This window comes from Stegostoma tigrinum, chromosome 15 (assembly GCF_030684315.1).
Source record: "Stegostoma tigrinum isolate sSteTig4 chromosome 15, sSteTig4.hap1, whole genome shotgun sequence".
NCBI lineage: Eukaryota > Metazoa > Chordata > Chondrichthyes > Orectolobiformes > Stegostomatidae > Stegostoma > Stegostoma tigrinum.
The window spans coordinates 20,733,603-20,759,545 of NC_081368.1; the positions used below are offsets into that span (position 1 = coordinate 20,733,603).

The 25,943-nt window shown below is 39.7% G+C and overlaps 1 protein-coding gene across 3 annotated transcripts in view; it reads right to left on the reverse strand.

Moving 5' to 3' along the window:
• Positions 1–21,563, reverse strand: part of LOC125458636 (tumor necrosis factor ligand superfamily member 13B-like) — a 32,980-nt gene extending 11,417 nt beyond the window's left edge. For 2 of the 3 annotated variants that reach the window (XR_007248873.2, XM_048544056.2), the window contains exons 1-5: positions 21,245–21,563; positions 18,752–18,887; positions 13,747–13,803; positions 11,088–11,203; positions 3,515–3,665 (exon numbers count right to left, since the gene is read on the reverse strand). Coding sequence is in view for 2 of the 3 variants with exons in the window: in XM_048544056.2 (XP_048400013.1) it covers positions 3,515–3,665; positions 11,088–11,203; positions 13,747–13,803; positions 18,752–18,887; positions 21,245–21,490 (706 nt within the window). In the remaining variant the exon portion in view is untranslated. The remainder of the gene's footprint in view (positions 1–3,514; positions 3,666–11,087; positions 11,204–13,746; positions 13,804–18,751; positions 18,888–21,244) is intronic. The other variant, XM_048544057.2, reaches the window with a different exon arrangement.
• Positions 21,564–25,943: the final 4,380 nt, after the last annotated feature.

The following is a 25,943-nucleotide window of genomic DNA, read 5'->3' on the forward strand; positions in this document are numbered from 1 at the left end:
AATTCGACTAAAGTAGTTGACTGTGGACTGCCCTTCGAGATTGTTTGGCAGGCAGTTCACTTCAAGGGAAATAAAGATGGGCAACAAATGTTGACCTCATCAGCAACACCCAGATCCTAAAAAAGCATATAAAATCTCCCCGTGCTGGCAAATTCCACATTCTTTCCGAAACTCAAAACGTATAAGCTAGAAGCGGAGTCTTTAAAACTTGATTCTACTGTTATTCTTCAATCATTTAAGTGGTCTTTTCACTTCATACCAATGTATCAAGTTAAAAAGACTGAATGCAGTGGGCTCATTAGGAACAAGTAATAACAAAGAAATTCCTTTATCGCAATTAGAACATTCCTGGCAATAAACACAAATCATGATCTTCAAAATTTGATGCCTTTTCTTCTTGCTTCTTGAGATTATGGGGGAGTAAACAGAAGATGTAAATTATTTTATTCCTAAACTAGTCATTGATTCTTTTACTTTATTTCATTCACGCCCATTTCCAGTTGTCCTTGAGAAGCTGGTGGTAAGCTGTCTTCTCAAACCACTTCAGTCCATTTTCTGTGGGTAGACCCAGAATGGGAGTTTGATCTAGCAGTGCTGAAGGCACAGTAACATAATTCTAAATCAGAATGGTGCGTCACTTCATGCAAAACTTGCTGCATATCTGCAGCTTTTATCCTTCTAAATGACAGTGATTATTGGTCTGGATGATGCTGTCAATAAAGCCTGGGTCTGTACAGTATCTTGTAGATGGTACACATTGCTACTACTGAATATTAACAGTGGAGAAAGAAACTGTTTAAAGGTATGATGCCAATCAAGTTGTTTGTCCTGGATGGAGTCCAGATTCTGGAATGTTGTTGGAGTTGCACTCATCTAGACAAGTGAGGTGTATTTAATCATACTTCTGACTTGTTCTTTGTAGATGGTGGACAAGCCTTTTGAGACAAGAAGTGAGTCACTTGTTGCACATTTTCTGGCTTCTGATCTGCTCCTCTAGCAAAAGTATTTATATGGCTATTTAGTTCAGTGGTAATCATTAGTGACATAACATTTGAACTTTGATCTGATTGTATTTGTTTTCGTAATCCATTGTAAATATTTGAACTTACTTTTCCACGACATTTTTTGCAGCAATCTTTCCGAAAGCCACTAGTTCAGGCAATCTTGTCAACACATTAATAATTGTTATAAGGTACTGATTCCCTAAGGAATGGTGCCCCTCAGATTAAATCATTATCAGCTGCCTCTCTCTAATGAGAGACGATGGCAACTTGACTTGACTTGAATCACAATCTGTAACACTATGGCAACCAATTCCCTTACACCTTCTGAAGAAGGGTTCTGACCAGAAACGTCAGCTTTCCTGCTCTTCTGATGCTGCCTGGCCTGCTGCATTCCTCCAGCTTATTATCTCAGACTCCAGCATCAGCAGTTCCTACTATGTCTTCACAGCAATCAAGATTGGAGATGGAACTATTGTTGAATGTGGAAAAGTAGAAAGTAGAATTACACACCAGCACCAGCCATTTAATGAGGCAACTTGTGAAATTCCGTGCAAGACTATCTCCATGCAAACAACAAAAAGCAGCAGACTACTGACAGTAGTCCCATAACCGATGGAATGATTACATTATGTTTACTTCAGAATGACAGTGGATAAATAGACTGGTAAAGAGAGGGGTTTCTATGAACATTCTACCTTCAACCAAAAGTGCAACATGTAAGTGACTAAGATGAACTAAAGTGTGTGCAAATGTCTTCAGCTAAAAATGTGAGGTTAATAACCAACTTGCCTCCTCCCAAAGTCTCCACTATCATAAAGTCCAGTCAAATTTCCTTACTCTTCATGGCACTATAGAACAAGAAGATATGTGATGAGATAGCAAAGCCTGTGGACCTTGATGTCGTTTTGGCTGTTTTATTGAATATCTGTTTCTCAGTTCTAAGCTCCTCTCCTAGCAAAGCTATAATATGAAATGTCCCACCCACAAAATAGTGGAAATCTTACCAATTCAATTCCTTTCCTATCAGCAAAAGCAATATACTGCAGATGCTAAAAATGCTGGAAATTCTCAGCAGGTCAGGCAGCATCTGTAGAGAGAGTGATAATGGGAACTGCAGATGCTGGAGAATCCAAGATAATGAAATGTGAGGCTGGATGAACACAGCAGGCCCAGCAGCATCTCAAAAAGGTCTAGGCCCGAAACGTCAGCTTTTGTGCTCCTGAGATGCTGCTGGGCCTGCTGTGTTCATCCAGCCTCACATTTCATTACCTGTAGAGAGAGGAACAGTTAACACTTCAGGCCACTGGTAATTGGTAATGTTAGAAACATACCAGGTTTCAAGCAAGTAAAGAGGCTTGGCGAGAAAGGCAGGAGAAAAGTGCAAAATGGAAAGTCTGAGATAATGCAGTAGGAGAAAAACAAAATGGCAAAAGGGATACGGGTGGAAGACAAAATAAAATAACAAGAAAGACAAACTAAAGGAAATGTAAACAGGATTTGCTGAATCACCTGCAACAGAATTTATCTGAATGATTTTGGGTAGAAGTTACAATCTGAAATTGTGGAATTCAGTGATGAGTGGAGGCTGTAAACTGCCTGTAAACTGTTCTTTAAGCTTACGTTGAGTTTCACTGGAGCATTTGTAGGAAGCAGTGGACAGAGGGTTCAGAACACAATTGAGGCACAGAATTAAAATGACAGACAGTCAGAATGTTGTGATAATACTTATGAGCTAAACAGACATTTCTGCAGAGTGCTTATTCACTGTATGCACACTAACCCCCAAAGCTACTATACACATTTTCCAATGTCCTTTAAAGACTTTATTCCATTTGCCCAGGTCCTCTTTTTCTGTCATATCTGTTCTGACTATGTCCTTTTTCCACCAGGGCATCCACCATGTCTTCCTTTTTCATGAAATGAGTGTTATCCTAACATGGTTGATAGCTAGGGTCTTTGAATGTATTGTTCTATTTTCCACACTTCCTTCCTATATCTCCCAGAGCCATTGCAATGGCCTGTACATACATTGGCATGAAATGTTAACTTTGTTTCTGTCGCCACAGATACGACATGACCTCCTGAGTATTTCCAACATTTTGTTTTCATATGCCTATTCACCTCCTTGATTTATCACATAAACTAGGAGGCAAGGTTGCAGAATGACGATACACATGTAAAACAGATGTCAGTGGATTTCATCTCCCAGAGGGTAATAAAAGTCTGGAATTTTCTACCACAAAGAGTTGTGATGGTTAGATCACTGAAAAGACAGTAGATAGAATTTGAAATATTGAGGATTTGAGGTCTATGGTGACCTGGCAAGAAAGAGGATTCAAAGTCTGGGCAGATCAGCCATGAAATTGTTGAACAGTGGGTCAGGCTTGAGGCACCAAATGCTCTACCCCTGCTCCTGCTGCTTGTATTCTTTTGCACTCAGCATTCCGAAAAGTAATATTTAGCTTTCATGGATACATTTTATGATATATTGTGTACGGTTCTAGTCTTACCAGCGGTGAAACAGGTATTACTGGCTGAACTGTTTGGCATGTTTTGAATGCAGCGAAATAGCGTCAGTACAGATTGTTCATTCCCAACAACATTAGCCTTCCTCTTCTGGACTACATGACCCATGGCCATGCAGTTATCATAGTAAAGAACCTGTGAAGTGAACAGCAATTACAGAGCCAGAGTGCAGATACTAAATACATATGGAGTAACAAACTTCGGGATATTCACATATTGCTGGCATTAGAACATGATAAATATAGTCTTGGATGTTCACGAACAGAAAAGTGCTAACACCTTGTTGTCAGGCAAGAACACGTTGAAGTAATTTGTAACATGTGAAACATTAAAGAATTTGATTTAAAAATTCTCGTACAGAATTAACTGTTAGGCGAGTTAGGATTCTTTTTTTCTTGTTGGTAATTCTGGCAATACTGATACTCTGTGCTTCAAAACACTGTTTGTTAATTAGATCTGTTGGGGTTGCTAATTACAATGGGTGAAATTATACTTTGTTAATTACAGTAGGCAGGGTTAGGAATTACTAATTACAATAAGTAGAGCTGTTGATTGCTAATTATAATTAGGGTGGTTGAAAGGTTGCTATCATATTATTGATTGAATTGTTAATTTGAATAAACATGAATACAGTTGGTTAATTAGAGCAAGGGAGGTGAGGGTTTTGTTAATGATTGGAATGTGGATGAGTTACTAATTAGGGTAAATGTAGTTGCTGGTTGTTAATTTGAGTAGGAGGAGTTGGTGATTAAAGTATCTGACGATCAAGATTAATTGAAGTAGTTGGGGAATGGCATTGGTTGGAGTGGGAAGTTTGGGATTTGTTAATTAGAATAAGTGCTGTTGAATTTGCTAATTGAACACCTTATTAATGGAAGGTATTATTCAGAACCAGTCAAATGATATAAACCAGTATCATTACTGTAACTGTGAAGTCATAGGCTATGTGTCATTATTATTGAACTAAACAAGTAACATGACTGAATGTGTATGTTTTGGTTTGCTTTGTTTGTCGAAGTAATTACAGTTCTCTAAATAGATATTGTAAGTTCTTGCTAAGAGAAAAATTAGAATCCACCATATCACATTACTGACATTACAGATCACATCCATATTAAGCTAAAAACAAGGGCTATCTTCTTCTGAGTAGATAGGAGCTGAGTTAAGGTGTACCTTTTCTCCTTTTCGTGTTTCTTCAAACACAACAACTTTATCCAGCTTTACATCTTGATGTCTCAACAACTTCAAATATGGTTTAGAGGAGAATAACTGATTTCAGAGGAGGAACTTTCATGAAAAAAATTCAAAACATACACATAATATGATGTAAACTACCTACTGATAATTATACTTCCTCAAACTATCTGACTTTTGCGTTTTACATCCTTTGTTAATAAGTTGTTGTTAGCCAGTTACGTTGTGTAGCTGGTCTCAGTCAATCCATAAGCCATTTTGCTGATACCATCTCTATTCACAGAAGAAAGGAAATAGCAAGCCAAAACACATTTAATTAACCATAATCTTTTTCTGTTCTGCTTCTAACAGCATAACTACATTTTAGAATAGTAATAGTGAATTCCTTTAAAAAATGACAACCTGAAAAGGAAGTTTAATTCACATTTTGTTTTTAAAACGCTGCTGAATGGGGAGCTCCAGTTGATATTCTTTGCCAATCTATTTCCATTTCTAAAGCTCTAATCTTTCTTTTGGGGATTTAAAATGTAATAAATATTATTGTATTGTCATTGCAAACCAATTTGTCACATACCCTGTAGATGTTTAGCCATTCTTCTACCTTATAGTTTTCATCTGTCATATCAGTTATGCATGTTTTTCTTTTTGGTTATCATTAGTTTTATCAGCTAATTACACTGTTCAAATCTTTCACCTAATTTCAATTCCCTCATCACTTTTCACCCCAAACCACAATCCCATCTGATTAAAATTCACATTCTATCTATACAGAGCTATGATAAGAGACCAGTTATTCCGATGGCAGAATCGAAGCAGTGCAAGACTGGAGTTGTATGCCGAGTCCATGAAGAGCCCTAGCCACAGTACACCACATGGGACTTATCTGGGATATTGAATTTCTAACGGGTAATTGCCCTATGTCTGAAGCCCTCCAAAAGAGTCCATATAGTCAAAGAATTTTAATAGTTCTGACTAATAACTGCTTGCAAAAAATTAGCCAATTAGAAACTTACTCTTAATCACAGGTAACTATTAAACTAAATGCCTGGATCAATATTGAAACAAGCCTCCCCATTCCCCATTCCTCCACACATCCCCAACCTCTGACACCATCACACCAACCACCAACCACCCAACATGATTCCAACACTCTCCTAGGACCTAAAGCCCCACTAACGTCCTGACTTCCTGGCAACTGGCCTAATCCCTCCCCATTTGCCTCCTTGAGAGCTGTCACACATTTTGTTTCCAGAATGATCACAAATCCCCCACTCCTCCTCCAGATCCTGTGACCCCTTTAGCCTTTAGAGCTATGTCTAACTCTTTCTTGAAAGCATACAATATTCTGGCCTCAACTGCTTTCTAAGGCAGAGAGTTCCACAGGCTCACCTATTTGTGGGTGAAGAAATTTCTCCTCATGTTAGTCCTAAATGGCCTATCCCCTAACCTTAAACTGTGACACCTGGTTTTGGGCTCCCTGGCCATCAGGAACAAGCTTCTGGCATTTACCCTGTCTAGTCCTGCTAGAATTTTATCGGTTTCCATGATATACCCTCTCTTTCTTCAAATCTCCCTAACAAAGCCCTAATTGATCCAATCTCTCTACACACATCAGTTCTGTCATCCCAGACTTCAGTCTGGTAAGTCTTTGTTGCATTCCTTCAAAGCCAGAATATCCTGCCTCAGATAAGGAGACCAAAACTGAACATCATAATCCAGATGTTGTCTCATCAAGGTCCTGCATATATGCAGCAAAACATACCTGCTCCTGTATTTGAATCCTTGCAATATGAAGGCAACATACCATTCACCTTCTTCACTGTTTGCTGCACCTGCATTGCTTTCTTTCAGTGACTCCTCTACAAGGACACCCAGGTATCTTTGCACCTCTCCCTTTCCCAAGCTATCAATATTTAGAGAAAATCTGTTTCCTGTTTTTGCTCCCAAGTGGATAACCTCACATTTGTCTCATTATATTTCATCTACCTATTGTGCATAGATTGACAATGGAAGATAGCATTCAGAAATTAGTTTCTTAATTTAACAGATTAGGGCCTGATATGTCTCATACTATCATGTATATGCAATAAGCAGAGTTCTAATGAACCATAAGTCTGAAGACACTTCTTCATCTGACCTTTTCCTTGACCGGTCTGCCATGAAGCTAAACTCATGATTGCGGGTATAAAATCATGAGACAAAAGCAACTGGTGCGATGGGATCCACTGCCCAGAAAATTATGGCAGCTCTGATGATTAAAAAGCATATCTGAAACTGTTTGGAGTAGGGAAGAACTAAAAAGAAAAATCGCCTCTTCTTGCAACTGAAGAGCCACAATGCTGAAAACCACAATGAAGGAATAATCTCTGAACAGAAATCACCAGCTGAGAAATCATCAAAGACAAAAGTTAAATTTGAGACAACAGAAAGCATTTTACAGCCAGTAAAGGGGAAAAACAAGCTTTTCAGAATTTGGTGGGGAGTGGGACTAGGGTGGAATCATTCGGGGTTGGGGGAGGAAGATAAAGAGTGTCAGCAATAAAAGCCATGTTGCAGCAAAGAGAGTAATTTCTGATTGAGCACCCATGAAAAAGAGTAGACTTTACACTGAATTTAGCATTTAAAATGCCGAAACATCAATAGCTTTCAGCTTTAGTACAACATCAATTTTTACAACAACAAAGCAACAAGAACTTTAATCAACTCAGATTTTAACTAGATATTAAAATGAGTGTAATACAAGTACATTGGAATCCTAACAGATATCATCCAAGTGTCATCAAGTGCCTTTTGCAAAACGAGCCAAGGCAGCAAAATTTGAAGGTATCGATCTATCAGAGAAAGAATCAAGCTAGTGGATTCATTTGTAGGTCAGTAAATTGACAAATATAGAAAGCACACAATCCCTAACATTTCAAATGATTGGACATAGATCAGTTGCAGAACAGGTCAGCACACTTCTGTACTGTGTGGGAAGAACATAAGAGCATACGTTTTACGGAAAACAGATCAACGACAAACAAATTATGTTGACATCCTCGTAAGAGCCTTTTGATCAATATTTCACTTCAAGAACAAATAAAACACTAGTGAGCTCATGCTTCAATAGCATATGTCAATTCCCAGGAGAGTCTGTAGACAGCTTCAATAACAACCTGTGTGTATTATCTGAATCTTGCAGCAATGGAAATTTACAACAGGAGCTCATTTATGACAGCATTATACTAGGGTGAGCTACATGGTGCATGCAGAGATGTTGCAATATGATTTGGCTGAGGAAGTGGGCAAATGAATGGCAGATGCCGTATAAATGTGAGGTTATCCATGTTGCTAGCAAAAATAGGAAGGGACATTATCGTTTGAATAGTTGTAAATTGAGAGAGGGGAATGTTCAACGAGACCTGGCTGTCCTCCTGCACCAATCACTGAATGTGACTGTGCAGGTGCAGCAGGCAGTGAAGGAGGCAAATGTATGCTGGCTTTCACAGTGAGCGTATTCAAGTACAAGAACAAGCTTGACTTACTATAATTGTACAGGGCATTGGTGAGGCCACATCTGATATGCTGTGTACAGTTTTGGTCTCTTTGTCTGAGGAAGGATGCTCTTATTATGGATAGAGTGCAGCAGAGGTTTACCAAATTGATCCCTGGGATGGTAGAACTGACAAATGAAGTGAGATTGAGTTGGTTATGTTCACTGGAATTTCGAAGAAAGAGGGGCATCTCATAGAAACCTCTAAAATTCGAACAGGATTGTATGGGTTTGAAGCAGGAAGGATATTCCTGATGGTAGGGAAATCCAAAACCAGGGGTGGTGGTTTAAGGATAAGGATTAAACCTTTTGGGACTGAGATGAGGGGAAATTTCTTTACCCAGACAGTGGTGAGCCTGTGGAATTCACAATCACAGAAAGTGGTTGTAGCCAAAATACTGTGTATCTTCATGAAGGAGGTAGATGTACATCTTTTGGCTAAGGGGCTCCAGGGATATGGTGGGAGGGCGGAATTGAGCTTGATGATCAGCCATGATCATAATGAATGGTGGAACAGGATTGATGAGTTATATGGCCTGCTCCTGCTCCTATCTTCTTTGTTTCTATGTCATTATCATCAAATCAATATTGAATATCCTCAATCTAAAGAGGACCTAGCTCGAGAACAAGCAGTCCAAATAGCTGTGCATATAGAGTTCAATAATTGTTTAAGAACCTTTATACACCAAATGTAGAATTTACTACAGAGAGTAGTACTCTTCCTACTAAGTAGTACTACTCAATTAAAAAATATACCATATGTGACTTCAGTGGGAACTCCTAAGCAATTTAATATGACAGTATCTTGTAACAGGTATAGTTTCAAATCTCCACATCAGCAAAGAAAATATTGTCTGGTCTTATCCCATTAACGTATTCAGTGTAGGAAAAGAGGTCATTTCTTGAAGAGGCATGACAATCTAAAGAGCAAACCAAATTGTTTCCAAGGGAACATGTATATTCATATCTTGGAGTAGAGCCTGTAAAAACATTTCAATTATGCAATGGAGTAAACTTCTCCATATGAGGAACAACTGTCTGTGGAAAACTAACTTTACCCTTCCTTAGGAGAAATTAAATTGTCACTGGGTGTACACCTGACAAATGCATCTACATAAACGGTTATCCAAGTTTTAGCTGGATGCTGGTGCCAGCATCAAAGTGATCGCAGATAATGGGAACTGCAGACGCTGGAGAATCCAAGATAACAAAGTGTGGAGCTGGATGAACACAGCAGGCCAAGCAGCATCTCAGGAGCACAAAAGCTGATGTTTCAGGCCTAGCCCCTTCATCAGAGCCCGAAACATCAGCTTTTGTGCTCCTGAGATGCTGCTTGGCCTGCCATGTTCATCTAGCTTCTCACTTTATTATCAAAGTGATCGCAGATGACACAGATCATTAATTAAGGTGAATGTGTTATAACCTGTTTGAAAGCTGTATGCAGGTGGGGGCACCATACCTATGGGTTATGGGGATAAGGCAGGAACAGGATACTGATTTTGGATGAGCAGCCATGATCATAATGAATGGTGGTGCTGGCTTGAAGGGCCGAATAGCCTACTCCTGCACCTATTGTCTATTGCCCTACAGATCAGGGGCTGTTGCATGTTGTACTGACATTCAAATATCACACATATCTGAAGAAAGTATATATCATCAGTGACCATTGAATAAGGAGGCACCTTTTACCTTCAACTTCCTCTGTCGGGTATAAGAACTCTCAAAACCGCAAAAAATCTTAGCGTGTCAGTAAACAGGACGGGGAAAGCTTGAAACTCCTTGTAAGGTTAATTTGAAAGGTGTTGCCAAACCAGCTTTTGTCTTTACACCTCGGAAGATCTGGGTGATTAGTCTGTCCTGAACCCAAACTTATGGATGTGTGCAGAAAACCGGATGTGTTCTGATGAAGGGTCACTAGACTTGAAATGTTAACTCTGTTTTTCTCTCCACAAGAGGGCTGCTAGATCTGAGTTTCTCCAGCACTTTCTGTTTTCGTTTCAGGTCTCCAACATCAACAGTTCTTTGTTGTATTTTGTTACAGAAGAGAATTCTGTGTTAACTGTTCATTCATTATGGTGCATTCCTATCCAGTTGGGAATGCTCAATAGAGCTGTTTGACCATGTTATGCTTTTCAGTTAAAGAAATACTTTGTAAAACTGACATTCCAACCTCTTATATTATTGCTTTTCAATATTGTACCCACTAGGTTTTGCATTGATTTGCTTACATATTATTTAAACACAAATTACTTCAATTAGGTTTATTCTGGAAATACAAGAATGAAACATTTATTATAATTTAAATAAAGAGAAATAAGAATACTGAGACTATCTCACATGTTCTCCATTGTTTGCCATTGCAATTAAAAGGTACTGATTAATCCTGGGCAAACTATCCCAGAGAGATCTTAGCGAGTGGTTGCCAACTTAAGTTGGATATACTCCCAAATTTTTATCACATGACCACCTGCCTACAACTATCTTGCACATCCAAACAGACTTTTTTTATCTGCAAAATTTTTATAGCCTTTTTTTTTAAAAAGTACTTAAAAGAAGTGAAAAAAAAACTTTTTTATGACCCTGTAATTTTTCTGTCAGTTCTCTGAGTTGTTGGAGATGTTGTTCTTATGGAAACAGGTTTTCACTGACCTGAGTAGAAAAGTACTGGAAGAATGCCCAAACTGTAACATTCCACTAAGTTAAACACAGTTTATGGTTAGCAACCACACTTATGATTCCAATACATGGCAAGTTATGAGAAACCTGACATTCCAAATTTGTCCTGTGATGCCAGCTCTACAACGTGTCAGTTATTATAATGTTATGCTTACCTGACTGTACACAGTGTAATAACCACTTTCTCTCACAACTATTTTATTGGAAATTGCCTCCAGTGCCTCACCCTTCTTTGAAGACACAATCCAAGGAATAAAGGTTGAATCTTCTGCTGGTATAAGATTGATGTGACAAAGAAGAATACTTCAATGAAGCAAGGATATTATTGCAATTGCATGGATATTACAAGCTACTATAATTTGATTTGCAAAGGCAATACATACTGACTGAGTTAATTCAATGCTAATGTTAAAAGAAAGCACACCGTGAATACAAATCTCTTTCCTAAGAATTTACATTCATGTTTTATTAATTGCTTATTTAAACAGTTTGAAATATCTGATTTCATTAACTGACCTTCAATAATTTGTATTTTACTCAATTTTAATGTTTTCATCTTATTTTTAAATAATGAATACATCTGTTATTGGTGAAATGAGAAAACATGAACTTCGAGAGGAAGTGGTGGAAGTGGGTACAGTTATAATTTTTAAAAGACAGTTAGATAAGTACATGAATAAGAAATGTTTGGAGGGATATGGGCGAAGAGCTGCCAGGTGGGATTATCTTAGTATGGGATTATGGTCAGTATGGACCGAAAGGTCTGTTTCTGTGCTTTATGACTCTATGACTCTAAGTGTATTATCTCTGGCAAACATTGTTACTATAAATGAAATATAAGGAAAACTGGTAGGGAATTTGAGATAATGGGAACTGCAGATGCTGGAGAATCCGAGATAACAAAGTATGGAGCTGGATGAACACAGCAGGCCAAGCAGCATCTTAGGAGCACAAAAGCTGACATTTCGGGCCTAGACCCACGGTCTAGGCCCGAAACGTCAGCTTTTGTGCCCCTAAGATGCTGCTTGACCTGCTGTGTTCATCCAGCTCCACACTTTGGTAGGGAATTTGAGACTTTTTTATTGCTTGAGATATAAGGATTGGCAGTTTTAAATTTCCACATACCCTGCCCTACGCCTATTCCACATAACTTTCTGTGACATTTTGGGAAATATAATTAGATCTCACCATCTACTCTCTGATCTGTAATACTGGGATATTAATGCATCAGGCTGAATTTTGCTGGCCACTGAACAATGTGAGTGTTGTGGAAAAAGTGGCAAAATCACATGAGAATGACACTAAAGAGATTCCATATATTGTGAGAAAAAGATGCCATTTTCCAACCAAGTGTTGAATGGAAAATGAGATTCTCAGTAGTGAGCAGCAAGAAGCACCACATCAAGACATAGTTCAGGGTCAGTAACTGCATGTATTCCCCTTCTACCAGGACTTCCAGGTCCATGTCAGCAAAGTTGGATGTCAATTTCTCCTTGTTCAACATGTCTGGGGTAATTGACAGGAACTGTGCAGGGCAGCTCCAGATTTACAGATCTTAACCTGGGTAGAGCTGGGCTTTAAGGATGGCATTAGCATTGGTGTGCTCATGGACATAAATCCTCCATGAAAAGCACCAAAATTGACACAGCTGAGTTCTAGTAAAATTCAGGCCGTCATATCATTGTGTGCCAATTCTGGCAATAAAGTGCAAAATAGGTCACAGAACTTTCTTTTAATTGCAATGTTAACCCAAAGTAAAAATGTGGAAATTATGTGGCAGGTAAAGTCCATATCACAAATATTTTTTGCTGATAAACAAGTTTTGCAGCGAGGGGAAGGTTAGTCACAGAAAATGCATTTATAATTTTAAGCCACTGCATCATTGGTAGCGTGATGGATTGTCAATAAATAGTCATCAAGGGCAGGGATATATGTTCACACTTTTGTCTTTGACACCTTGTGTTGCTGATCTTGAATAAATTAGTGTGGAAAAAACTTGCACTTATTTAAAAAATGAAACTGGCTGAAAATGAGTGAATGTAGGAGAAGAAATGTGAAACAAATAGATAAAATTATGACGCAGTTCAGAGAAATCCTAGTTACTTCAGAGAGAAAAGTCCCTTATGAGCTGCAAGTATAGAAAATGCTCAGCTGGCATCTTCCACTCCGGTAACACTCGAACATCTTGGAAAATTATGACATGTTCTGCAAACTCTCCCTAAACCCTTTGTTAGGGCACTTTAAAACTTTTTAATCAGGTTTGTCATCCTTCTTAGTTTTTCTTTGTCTTAGCATCCATTATTTTTCCTTCTGAAACTGTGAAGTGTGTTGGGGGATTTTCCTATCTTAAATATGCCTGATAAATGCAAGTTATTTTGATTGCACATAGCCACCATAATAAAGGTCATTCCCAAGATCTTATCTTATGTATCTAATGTATACTTTTTCGTATCATTCTTGCTCAGTATTCCTGACTGTTAAGTGTGAAGTGGAACTTCTGAGAAGGGAGGAAAGTAAATTGCTAGAAAACTAGCAGAATCTGACATAAAATCATAAGAATTTCTTTGCTTCACTGTTTGCAGAAGAAATTGGCACTGAGGAAGAATTAACACTCAAAATGCTTAAAACAAGATGAGTTAAAGGAAAAGTATTAGAGGATGTAATTAAGTTAAAGATGCTCAAAATATCAGGGTTTCACATACGATATCCAAGGATCCAAGAGAAAATGGGGTGTAAAAAACAGTAGAGACCTCACAAATTGTATTTCAGGGTATTATGCAGTATTTACAGCACAGAAAAGCCCTGTTGAATTACCTTGAAGAATTATGCTTTCCCTAGCATTAGGAATCAGCTGGAGGAATGATATCTGTCCTGCAAAGAAAATATTGGTTAATATTTCATTAATTGCAATTTATTATCACATTCTTCACTGATAAATAATGACCCTGAATGCTTTCCATTAAATTGGGTGTTGTAGTTCCCCTTTTTGTAATCACGATAATGTAATGTAGCCTTGATCCAACCATTCCACACCATGATATGGAATCCAAATGTGGCCTTAACAAAACTTCCTCCTTGGTTACAATCGAGCATGGATAGATAAGGCCTTCAAACAATGCATTTAAATGTTAATATGAATCTAATTGTGGATTTAAGTATAGATGGTCTTCATTATCGTGCTTGGCACTATGCCCTTCAACAACAGAAAGTGAGTCTTTCTCTCCCCACCTTTCCTGAAATGGTCTCCTCTTTAATCAGGTCTCTCTCTCTCAACCTTCACATTCAGTAGATCATCTCCCCTCCCCAGAAGACTCGAGATCCCATTCTCAACTCTCATGGTACATACCATGCACAGGTGGGCTATTGTGTCATATTGGTGTGTTGGACACCAAGCATGTATGTTAATGAAAAAATTTCTGAAAAAGTTTAATAGTAGCTCTTAGCATGTGCTTGTTCATTGGCAAAATGATGTTCAGGATAGATTTTACAAAGGAATTAAGTGCTTTTAATACTTCTTTATTTCTGTTCCTATCTTTTTTGTGCCATCTTGCAATGATGAAATTGGCCACTGCCACTACTGCACCATGTGAACTAAGAATGAATTGACAACTGAATTTCCAACTAAACCATTGGAGATAAATAGTGACATGTATAAAATAAGCTGCATAATTGCTAGTAGTCTGATTTGCAGTACTTATTAGGGGATGAAATGGAATATTAACTTCTGAGGGATGTGACAGAGAGGGAAGGTATGTGTACAAGAGGTTGGCTAGCCAATGGGCAGGTAGATTTGACATGAGGCTGAAGTTGTAGAGATGAGAGAAAGGAAAGAAGGATGGAAAGGCCAGGGGTCTGTTAGTGGCACCCTGGAGAATTAGGAGAACTTTAAACGTCAGTAAAGGGTCACTAAAAATGAAATCAAAAGAGCAAAGAGAAGCTATGAAATGAAACAAGCAGAAACATAAGTACTGCTACCAAAAGTATGCAAAAGGGAAGAGAATAGTGAAAGTAAATGTCAGTCCTTTGTAGATTGAAAATGGTGAGGTAACAATGAAAACTCAGAAATAGTTGAGGTACCAAAGCAATATTTTGTCTCTGTTTTCACAAGATAATAGTTTCTTCCCTAAACGACAAAGGAACTTGAGAAAATTACTATAACTAGGGTGAAGTTACTAAGTAGACTGATGGGATTAAAGGTTGATAAGTCCCCAGGGCCTGATGGCCTACACCATAGTAGTAAAGGAGATGGTAGCAGAGATAATTGATGCATTATCTATGATTTTCCAAAATTCCATGGACTCCGGAAAGGTACCAGTGGAATGGTATATGGTAATGTGACACCCTTATTCGAAAAAGCCAATTGGCAAAAAGTGGGAAACGATGGGCCAGTTAGTTTGATCTCTGTAGCGGACAAGTTGCCGGAGTCAATCATAAAGGAGGAAATAACTAAACACTTAGAAAAACAAAACTTAATTCATCAGTGTCACCATGGTTTCCTGAAGGGCAAGTTGTGTTTGAGATCATTGCTGGAGTTCTTTGAGGTTGTAACCAGCAAGCTAGACAATGGGGGTCTAGACAATGTGGTACATCTAGACTCCCAGAAGGCATTTGATGAGGAGCTGCATTCAAGACTCAACCAGAAGGTTAGATCCAGGGGGTTAAGGGTATAGCATTGGCTTAGATAGAAGATTGGATGACTGACAGAAAGCAAGGTCTCAGGATAAATGGGTCTTTCTCTGGACGGAGTACGACAACTAGTGGAGTACTGCAGTTCAGTTCATGTACCTGAACTATTTACAATCTATATAAATGACCTGCAAGCAGGGACAGAGTATAAGATAGCAAAGTTCACAGATGGTACTAAAATAGATGTGAAAGCAGGCAGTTTACAGATGGCTCTGGATAGGCTAGGAGAATGAGCCAGAATCTGGAATTTAATGAGGATAACTGCAACGTTGTCCATTTTGGATGGAAAAATAAAAAGGCAAATTAATATTTAAACGGAAATCAGATTTAAAGTGTGTCAGTGCGGAGAGATCTGGGTGTCCTTGTGCATGAATCATAGAAAGTGGGTAAGCAGGTGCAGCATATAATAAGGAAGGCAAGTGGAATTCTGGCAAAGGGACTGGATTATAAAAGGAATGAATTGTTGTTACAGTTATATAAGGCACTAGTGAGTCTACACCTGGAGTGTTGTCAGAGATAATGGAAACTGCAGATGCTGGAGAATCCGAGATAACAAAGTGTAGAGCTGGATGAACACAGATGCTGCTTGGCCTGCTGTGTTCATCCTGGAGTGTTGTGTTCAGTTTTGGCCTCCTTACTTGAAGAAGGATGTGGTGGCAGTTCAGAGGAAGCTCACCAGAATAATTTGTAGGGAGTGCAGATTCCAGGGATGAAAGGGCTGTCATACGAGGAGTGGTTGAACATCTTGGGCTTGTACTCGCTGGAGTTCAGAAGAATGAGGGGGGGAGTCTGATTGAGGTACATACAATAAGATAAACATTGAATGGATGTACTCCTCTGTGTGACAGTCTCAAACAAGAGGTCAGAGCTATAGAGTGAGAGGCGATCGGTTCAAAACTGAGATCAGGAGACATTGTTTCTCTCAGAGGACTTTGAATCTGTGGAACTCATTGCATTAGAGTGCAGTGGAGGCAGAATCAATCAACGGATTCAAGAAAGAAATAGACATGTTTCTGATTAAGAGTGGGATAAAGGGCTATGGGGAGCAGGCAGGAAAAATGAGATTAGATTAGATTAGATTAGATTCCCTACAGTGTGGAAACAGGCCATTTGGCCCAACAAGTCCCCACCGCCCCTTGAAGCATCTCACCCAAGCCCATTCATCTGTAATCCACACACACCTGAACACTATGGGCAATTTTAGCATGGCCAATCCACCTAGCCTGCACATCTTTGGACTGTGGGAGGAAACCGGAGCACCCGGAGGAAACCCACACAGACACGGGGAGAATGTGCAAACTCCACACAGACAGTCGCCCGAGGCTGGAATCGAACCTGGGTCCCTGGAACTGTGAGGCTGCAGTGCTAACCACTGAGCCACCGTGCCACCCAATGATGGGAGTTCAACAAAGATTTGTCAGTTGAGATGTGGGTAAGATCATCCATGGTTATGTTAAATGGAGTAGCAGGCTCAAAGGGCTGAATTGCCTACCCATGCTCCTATCGCTAAGTTCCTATGTTCCTATGGTTATCTGGGATGGAGGTGTAAGATCAGAGGAATTATTGTGGTGTGTGTCAGACATGACATTGGAAGCCCGGAAGGGGATGGAGATCTGAGGATAGATTTGGGGATAAAGTTGAGGGTGGTCAGATGTCTTGTGAGGCGATCAGAAGGACCAGAGTGAGGAGGTTGATATCAGATTAAAAGAAGGTTTGGAAATTGGCTTATCATGGTGGGAAGTTGATACAGTAAACTGAATCCAGCAGGCACGTGGACACCATCTAGATTCATCCTTGCCCCTTTTGGCTGCTTGTTTTCCTGCAGTCTTGAAAGCTCAAGCAGTTAGAATAAAATGTAAAATGGTGGTTAAATGTGATGTGTACCACCTTATTTAAATTCTAATCCCATCTCCTGGAAATGGGTTGGCTCGTGTCCCTGTCCCATCTCTGTTAAAACTCGGAGAGAGCCGGTTGGAGTTGAGTTTCAGGTTTCTAACTTTTTATCATCTAACCCAACCCAGAACTTCATGGGGGTTTGTGGCTTTGAGGCTTAAATTTTTGCCGATTATGTGGAGTTATCTGAAGAGCTTAGACTGAGATTTGGATATTAGTATACCTCAGTTTGTTTGTAATCGGATAAACATCCACCATCAGACTAGCTTTCACTTTAATTTTGCTTTGTGGTCTTGTGTTTCTGGATGCCAGTATAACTATTCCAGTTTCATGAAACAGTAACTTGCCCTATTATTGGCAGGTAAGTGAAAATTGAAGGAGTTAAGAAAGAACATGCTTGGACAGCCTCAGGACATCCCATTCCTCGTATATTGACATAGTAACTGCCATTGAATTCCATGTGAAACATACATCAGAAGACATCCTAAGAATATATGAGCAGGCATGGACCATATGGGCTTCCTTGAACTTCTTCAGCCATCTAGCTTGATCATAGCTGACCTCATGTTTCTTGCCCACTCCCCGAATCCCTTCATTCCCTGAGATATCTATCACATTCTTGAATATGTTCAATGATGGAGCATCCACCACCTTTTGGGATACAGAATTCGAAGATTCACAAATCTGAGTGAAGAATTTTTCCTCATTTTCGTCCCAAGGGATCATCTTCTAACTTGAAGCTGTGTTGGCAAGGGTATGGGGAAAGGGCATGTTGCAGAGAGGTGGAGAGACCTTCCCTGCTGACCTTGGTGCGGGACTAGCCACAGTCCACCATCTCCAGGGTTTCTTCCACACATGATGGTGTTGCTATAAGATCCATATTTTTAGGGTTTTGTTTAGAATGATTAGAGAGAGAGTATCTGCATTTCAAATCAGCTGGTCCCTTTTATTACCCTATTGCAGCTTACTGTTTCTTCCAAGCCTTTGGTTGGCCCCTCCAGCTTTGAATGTTAGCCTGCCGGTATTCAGAGAAGGGGCAAGACACTCTCCAAAGCAATTAAAGTTGTTTTGTCAGTGAAAATCAGCACCGATGAGTACTTTCACCCAGGAACATGTAAACAATCCAGACCTTTGTTTTTTGCACCCAAAGAGAAAATCCCTTTGTATCAGAGTTCCAGTATGTTGAAACCCACAATAATTTAGAGTTCATTTTGAATGTAATTTATAATCAGTCACTTACTTTCACAGGATCTTACATCCCTCCTTTTCCTTGAAATGCTCCTGAGATCATAGCTCTTCTCATTCAGTCCAGTTAACTGCTCTTTTGTTTGGGATTTGGCATTATAGCTATTTTTCAAATTTTCGGACAGATCTTCCTATGGACAATTATAAACAAAATGTGTCTTGAAACATTTTACCCATTGTTTTCTCATCTCCCCTGAAGCTTTGAATCTCACTCTGTCGTTCAACAGATTGTGGCATTTCTCTAAAGCCTTATCCCATCAGTCATTCTGCATGTGGTAAATTGATACTAACTGAATGCCAACACACTTATCCACAATGGGATTCCTGGCACTGGTACTAATCTGGTCAATGTCTAACAAATGCATTTGTCAAAAAGTCACAATGAAAAACAGATCGAGGAAACTTAAGTGACATTTTCCATTGCAATTTTAGGTTGTAGAACCTAGTTGTCGCCCAAATTATTAAATCAGCACATCGAATGTGACTCAGCTGCACAATGGCATTGCACTTAGAATCATAGAATCGCCACAGAGTGGAAGCAGGCCATTTGGCCGATCGATTCCTCACCAACCCTCCAAAGAGCATCCAACTCAGACCCACCCCCATACCCTGTCCCTTTAACCCCGTATTTCCCATGGCTAATCCACGTAGCCTGCACATCCTTGAACACTATGGACAATTTAGCATGACTAATCCATCTAGCCTACACATCTTTGGATTATGCGAGGAAATACATACAGACACATGGAGAATGTGTAATCTCCACACAGCCTGAGGATGGAATCAAACCTGGTCCTTGGTGCTGTGAGGTAGCAGTGCTAACCAATGAGCCACCGTACTGCCCCAAATCTTAGCTACTTAGCTACAACACCTGAAGCTCTGAGGAATGTATTTAATTTTCTCTTTTTCATCTCTTCCCACAGCTTGCAATGTTCTCTCTCAGAAGCAATTATGATGTGCCAATTATAATAGCAGTGGATGTTCACTAGAACAGGCTTCCAGCCCTCTGCCAATGCTCCTTTTTCAGCTGTATGCTAAAAAGCTGCACAAAAATGACAAGGTTCAATGTTTCCACTCAGCATCTGGAGAGATTCCTCAATAAGTAGAGAGAGAAATCTTTACCCAGCATGGGCCACCTTACTGCTCCATAAAAATATTAATGCTGCCATGTTTACAGGCAACAGAGCATTTGGAGCATTCATATTTATCTCTTGAATTTTGATTTTACCCTTGTCTACAATAATGGAGCATTTTTTAAAAATTGATTCATGAGATGCGGGCATTGCTGACTGGACCAATACTTATTATCTATCCTTAATTGCTCTGGAAAAGGTGGTGTTCACTGTCACCATGAACTATTGCAGTCTATTTAACTGACTCATCCAATTCCACTTCTGGCCAATAGTAACTCCCAGGATGTTAATGTTGTGACATTATGAGATGGTCATGTCATCGAACGTCAATGGGTAGATTGTTGTTGGAGATAGTCATTGTCTGGAACTTGTTTGTAGCAATTATTATTTGCCATTTGTCAGCCTAAACCTGGACATTTTCCAGGTCTTGCTGCATTCAGATATAGACTGCATCAGTGTCTGAGGAGTCATGAATAGCACAAATATTATATTGCCATTAGTGAATGTCCCTACTTTTGACACTATGATGTACGGAAGGTGATTGATCAAACAGTTGAAAATCACTGGACCTAGGATTGTATCTATACTCAGAAGTTTCAATTCACTCTATTTTGGTTTGAGTCCATGATACTAAACATTTGGACTAAACTGGCAGATCCTCTCATAAATTGAACACCCTTCAAGGTGTTCTTCTGGTATTGGTGGGCTTTTTTGGCAATTTTGCACAAAATTACAAGCTCACCAATTTCCCTGTTTCCTGTAATGATTTAATTCCATTCTATCAGCTACTCAATCTCTGTCACATCTATACTAACAATGTCATCTTGCAACATGTCTTGATTTTTCCACAAGTGATGATATCCCCCATCTGTTGCTGACACAGCCCTCCATTATCTATAACACATTTCCTGCACCTCTGCTCTCAACCCTTCCCCGCCCTCCCAGAACTTTGATAGGGCTCCTCTTGTCCTCATTTTCCACAGCATCAGCCTTTGTCTTCAAATGATTAGCTTCTGACCTTTCAGCTACCTAAGCATGACATCATCACCAAAAACATCTTGCCCTTCTTTCTCTGTCAGTATTGTGAAGTGACCAGCCCCTCTGCAACATCTTCGCTATTACTGCAAACTAAAACACCTGAGAAATAGAGAGATAACAAGGTGTAGAGCTGGATGAACACAGCAGGCCGAGCAGCATCAGAGGAGCAGAACTTAGGCCCGAAATGTCAGCTTTCCTGCTCCTCTGATGTTGCTCGGCCTGCTGTGTTCATCCAGCTCTACACCTTGTTATCTCAGATTCTCCAGCATCTGCAGTTCCTACTATCTTTGAGAAATACAGTCAGAATGTTTCCTTACCATTTCTTGTTCATGTTCCACTGAATCATCCTCAAGATTTACCCTTGCCCTCTTGCTAAAAACATTAAGTTGTTTGTGGACTTTTGCCAGTTCACTCCGTAGATCTCTTATTTGCTGCAGTAAAATGACCAGAAGTGACAAGCAGCATAACACAGCAAAAAAGAGAACAACAATAGTTGCAATCAGACCTCTCGAGGTAGTTCTGGTCCTTGTGTCTGGTAATTTAATCCAACATTTGGCTTGCATAGTTACTTAAATAAATAAAGTCTTTTAGTCCAAATCACTCAGATACATACAATGCTTTTACTCAACAGAGGAAGTTCACATGACAGAAGACGCTATTTTGAAATCGCCACAGGAAGTTGCATGTCTGCACAAATATTTGCATATTTACATTTTTTTGTTAAAAGGGCATGTCGCCTGTAATTTCTAGTCCTAATTCAAACTTAAGCAAACAAACAATAATAAATCTTCTACTTAACAATAAGCCTGCACCACAAAATTTTCCTTCCATTATTTTAAATAGCAGTAAATTTTCAAATTTCTATACCTCCCTTTCAATGACATCCCTTCAGAGTTAATGCACGGTATATAGCAACAAAGCTTTGATTGCTTGTTGACTGCTTCATAGATTGTAAAGTACTGTCAGAAAAATGACGCTATGGAATATAAAATTTTGAAAGTTTACTCAGGATTTGGATGTTGTTGGCAATTATTGTCCATTCATAGGAAGATGGTTGTGCTTGTTGGAGGCCAGTCATCGCAGCTCCAGGACATCTCTGCAGGAATTTCTCAGGATAGTGTCCCAGGCCCAAACATCTTCAACTGTTTCTTCAATGACCTTCCTTCCACCATGAGGTCAGAAGTGGACTATTTGCTGATGATTGTGCAATATTCAGCACCGTTCACAACTCCCCAGATGCTGAAGCAGTCCATGTGCAAATGCAACAAGACAGGTTCAGACTTGAGCTGACAAGCAGCAAGTAACATTCACACCACACAAATGCCACAACCCCTTGATATTCAATCATGTTATCATCACTGAATCCCCTTCTGCCAACATCCTGGGGGTTACCATTAATTAGGAACTCAGTTAGACTTGTCACAGAAACACAAAGACTACAAGAGCAGGTCAGAGGCTAGGAATACTGTGGTGAGTAACTTGTCTTATGACTTCCCAAAACCTGTCCACCATCTACAAAGCACAAATCAGGAGTGGGATGGAATACTCTTGCCTGGATGGGTGCATCTCCAACAACACTCCAGAAATTGACACCATCATCAAAGCAGCCCAGCTGCCCATCAAATCCTATTTTAAAGGACCTTCAGAAAGGTTTAACACCTTGGTCTGTTCGTTTTAAAGTAATGCAGACTTATTGGCAACAAATTAGAGGTGTATAAAACAGTTAAAAGATGGGGTAGCATCTCTTCTGACAAATTATTCCCTTTGAATGTGTTGGGAAAACTACATAAGAGTCTAGATGTTAGACAGTTCCTTTGCTACAGAGTACTGAGCATCTGGAAAATGTCAGCTAGGATGGCCGGTGATAATGGGAACTGCAGATGCTGGAGAATCCAAGATAACAAAGTGTGAAGCTCGATGAACACAGCAGGCCAAGCAGCATCTCAGGATGTTGCTTGGCGTGCTGTGTTCATCCAGCTTCACACTTTGTTATCTAGGGTGGCAGGTGTTGGCTGTCTGTATGTCTGCAAAAAGGAGCTAGTGTGCTTGAATATGGGAGAGGTTGCATTGTATGGAAGGCAAGTAACAATTGGTTCTGAACTTGCTTTGATCACTTTAGGGTTTGGAGAGGGATTTTTCCTCCTATTAACGTATTTTTGCCTAATGTCCCTTGCCTCTCCGAGGTGAAAAGGCTGAGCGTAAAGTGGGGATGAGGTAGGGCCGTGGTGGTGCGAGGGATGTAGGGCAGGAAGAGCTGTTTAACAATGATGATCAAGTCATAGGTAGTGTGGCTTTTCCTTGCCAGTCATTTTTGCATGCTGTTAAGAAGAGTATTCCAGGATACTGACCATAACAGATGAATAATGTATGCTCAGATCTGTGGTATCCAACTTAAAGATAAACTGACTGCAAATTTGGTCCAACAGTGTCTGTTTGCCAGACAGTAACAGATCTACCAAGCGTTCAACATGTAGAACAGGAAGTGTTCACACTTTTCACACCAGGATAATTTTACTGCCAGCCATATTTAGAAAGATAAAAATGCATTGTCTTTCATCCATTCAGGGATGTGGGCATCACTGGCTGGACCAGCTTTTATGTCTCTTCCTTACTGCCCTTGCAAAGGTGGCAATGAGTTGCCTGCTTGAACTGATAAGTCCACTTTGTGTAAGTGCTCCCACAAAGCTATTAGGAAGGGATTTCCAGGATTTTGACCCAATGACACTAAGGGAATGGTGATAGAATTCCAAATCAAGTGGGCAATGGCTTGGAAAAGAAATTGCAGGTGATGGTTTCCCATGTATCTGCTTCCCTTGTCCTTCTGGATGGTAGTGATCCTGGGTTTAGAAGTTGCTGTATAAGAAAACTAGGCGAATTGCCGGAGTGCATTGTACAGATGGTACATACTGCAACTGCATGTGTCAGTTACAAGGGAGTGCATTTTTGTGGATTTCATGCCTTTTCTTAGTTGGTGTCAAGCTTCTTAAACAATATTGGAGCTGCACTCATCCAGACAAGTGGAGATATCCCATCACATTCCCGACTTATGCTTTATAAATGATGATTAGGCTTTCGAGAATCAAGTGAATTCTTCCCTGCAGGATTCCCAGCCTCTGACTTGCTCTTGTAGCCAGAGCATTTATATTCCCTTGTCCAGTTCAGTTACTAGTCAAAGGTAATCCCAGGATCTTAATGATGGGGCATTCAGTGAGGGTTAACGACAATGGATAGCTGTTACTTTTGCAATCCAAGACTTAATATTTTTCACGTCTTACAACATCTGAGGAACTGTGAATGGAGCCGAACATTATGTAGTCATCAATGAACCCCCACTTCCAAGCAAATGATGGAGTGAAGGTCATTGAAGCAGCTGAAGGTGGTTGGGCCTAGGGCACTACCCTGAGGAACTCTTGCAGAGATGCCCTGGGACTAAGATGCCTGAGTTTCAACAACTGCAATTATTTTCCCTGAGTTTTCCCCAGATTTGCCTTGATCAGTTTAACTAGTGTTTCTTGATGCTACAGTCAGTCAGCTGTGCCTTTGATATCAAGGGCAATCACTTTCACCTCCCCACTGAAGTTTAGCCCTTTTGCCCATGTTTGATAGAAGGCTATAAAAATGTTAGGAGGTGAATGGCCTTGGCAGAAGCCAAAGAAGTGTCGGTGAGTAGATTATTGCTAAATAACCAACCCAAGGAAACCTAACCAGATAAATAGAAAGCGGGACATAACACCAGCGCTTCGTTGGAGGCTCACTGATGATGTTACCTAGAATGGTGACGAAACATCTGAAAACGAACCTTCCAGCTCAGTGAGCAAACTCACATCCAGAACCTCAACCTGAGCTACAAATCTTCTCAAAACTCATAATTGCTAAATGTCATGATCATGAATCATAAACCTAGATCATCTATGGACATAATGAACTTTTAATTCCAACATGTGGAATGTTACACCAAAGAAGCTTCAGACAGAATGGAATTAAAAGGGAGAAATGCACTACAAACGGAATTGCAATCTCCTGGGATTTATCTCAGACTGTTACTCTGATGAGAGAAAAGAATCATCAGTCTGAGCATGAGACATGTTTTGTCTCATCAGGAGTACACAATAAAAATGATTAAAAGCCTGATTAAATTGGCTCCTTTTATCCCAAAAATTCACTTTGTCTGGGGTAAAGGGATCCACAAGGGAGGGATCCTTTTAAAACTAAACTTGTTGCATCCCATCTAGGGGGCATGTGAGTAAAGAAGGGGAGCTAGTCTATCCCTTCTCACAAATTGTAGGTTTCAGGTCTGAAAATGTAATTAAATGGGGAACCTTACCTACTACAGTAGGTTATGGTGTGTTCCACCCAATCCCTCTAGTTGTGAAGTCCAATTCTTAAATGACATGCAACAAATTTCTGAGTAAAAAAAATATGGTTTATTCACGCTTTCAAACCCGGGGAATGAAGGTCATAACACAGCCACAGCCCCATGCACAAAGAACTAACGCGAAAATAAGTAAAATAAAAGTTTATAATTAGGAATAAGTTAAAAGAATATGGACATTTGTTCACATGATTTGTTTTGACTAAGTCCAGGAGGTCAGTATCCAGTGAAGGTTCTTTTCCGTGGGCGTTTGGATTTACGTGGGTGTAGTTGGCTGAATTTTCTGAATTTGTTTAAAAGATGATGAAAGGCACAGAATGTTAAGGTAGGTGTTCCCTATTCCAGGGGGAACAGGATTTCTTCTGGAAATGTGGTTTTGGAGAGGTTAAGACCAAAGGCAGTCTTAACTCAGTCTGAAGCCTGATCTTTGGTACAGGTTTAATGAAAGACTGAGTTTATTAGCTATGAAAAGGGAGAAGCAAAAGTAACGCAACACACATTCAGCCTAACTCTATTGCTGATTAGAAATGAGATGGCAGTCCAAAAAAAGATAAAAGTTAAAAGAAATACAGGTCAGTTGCCAGGTCGTTAGTGAAGAGTGTATGATGTGACATTGGTAATTGAGCAATTGATTTTGAGATACC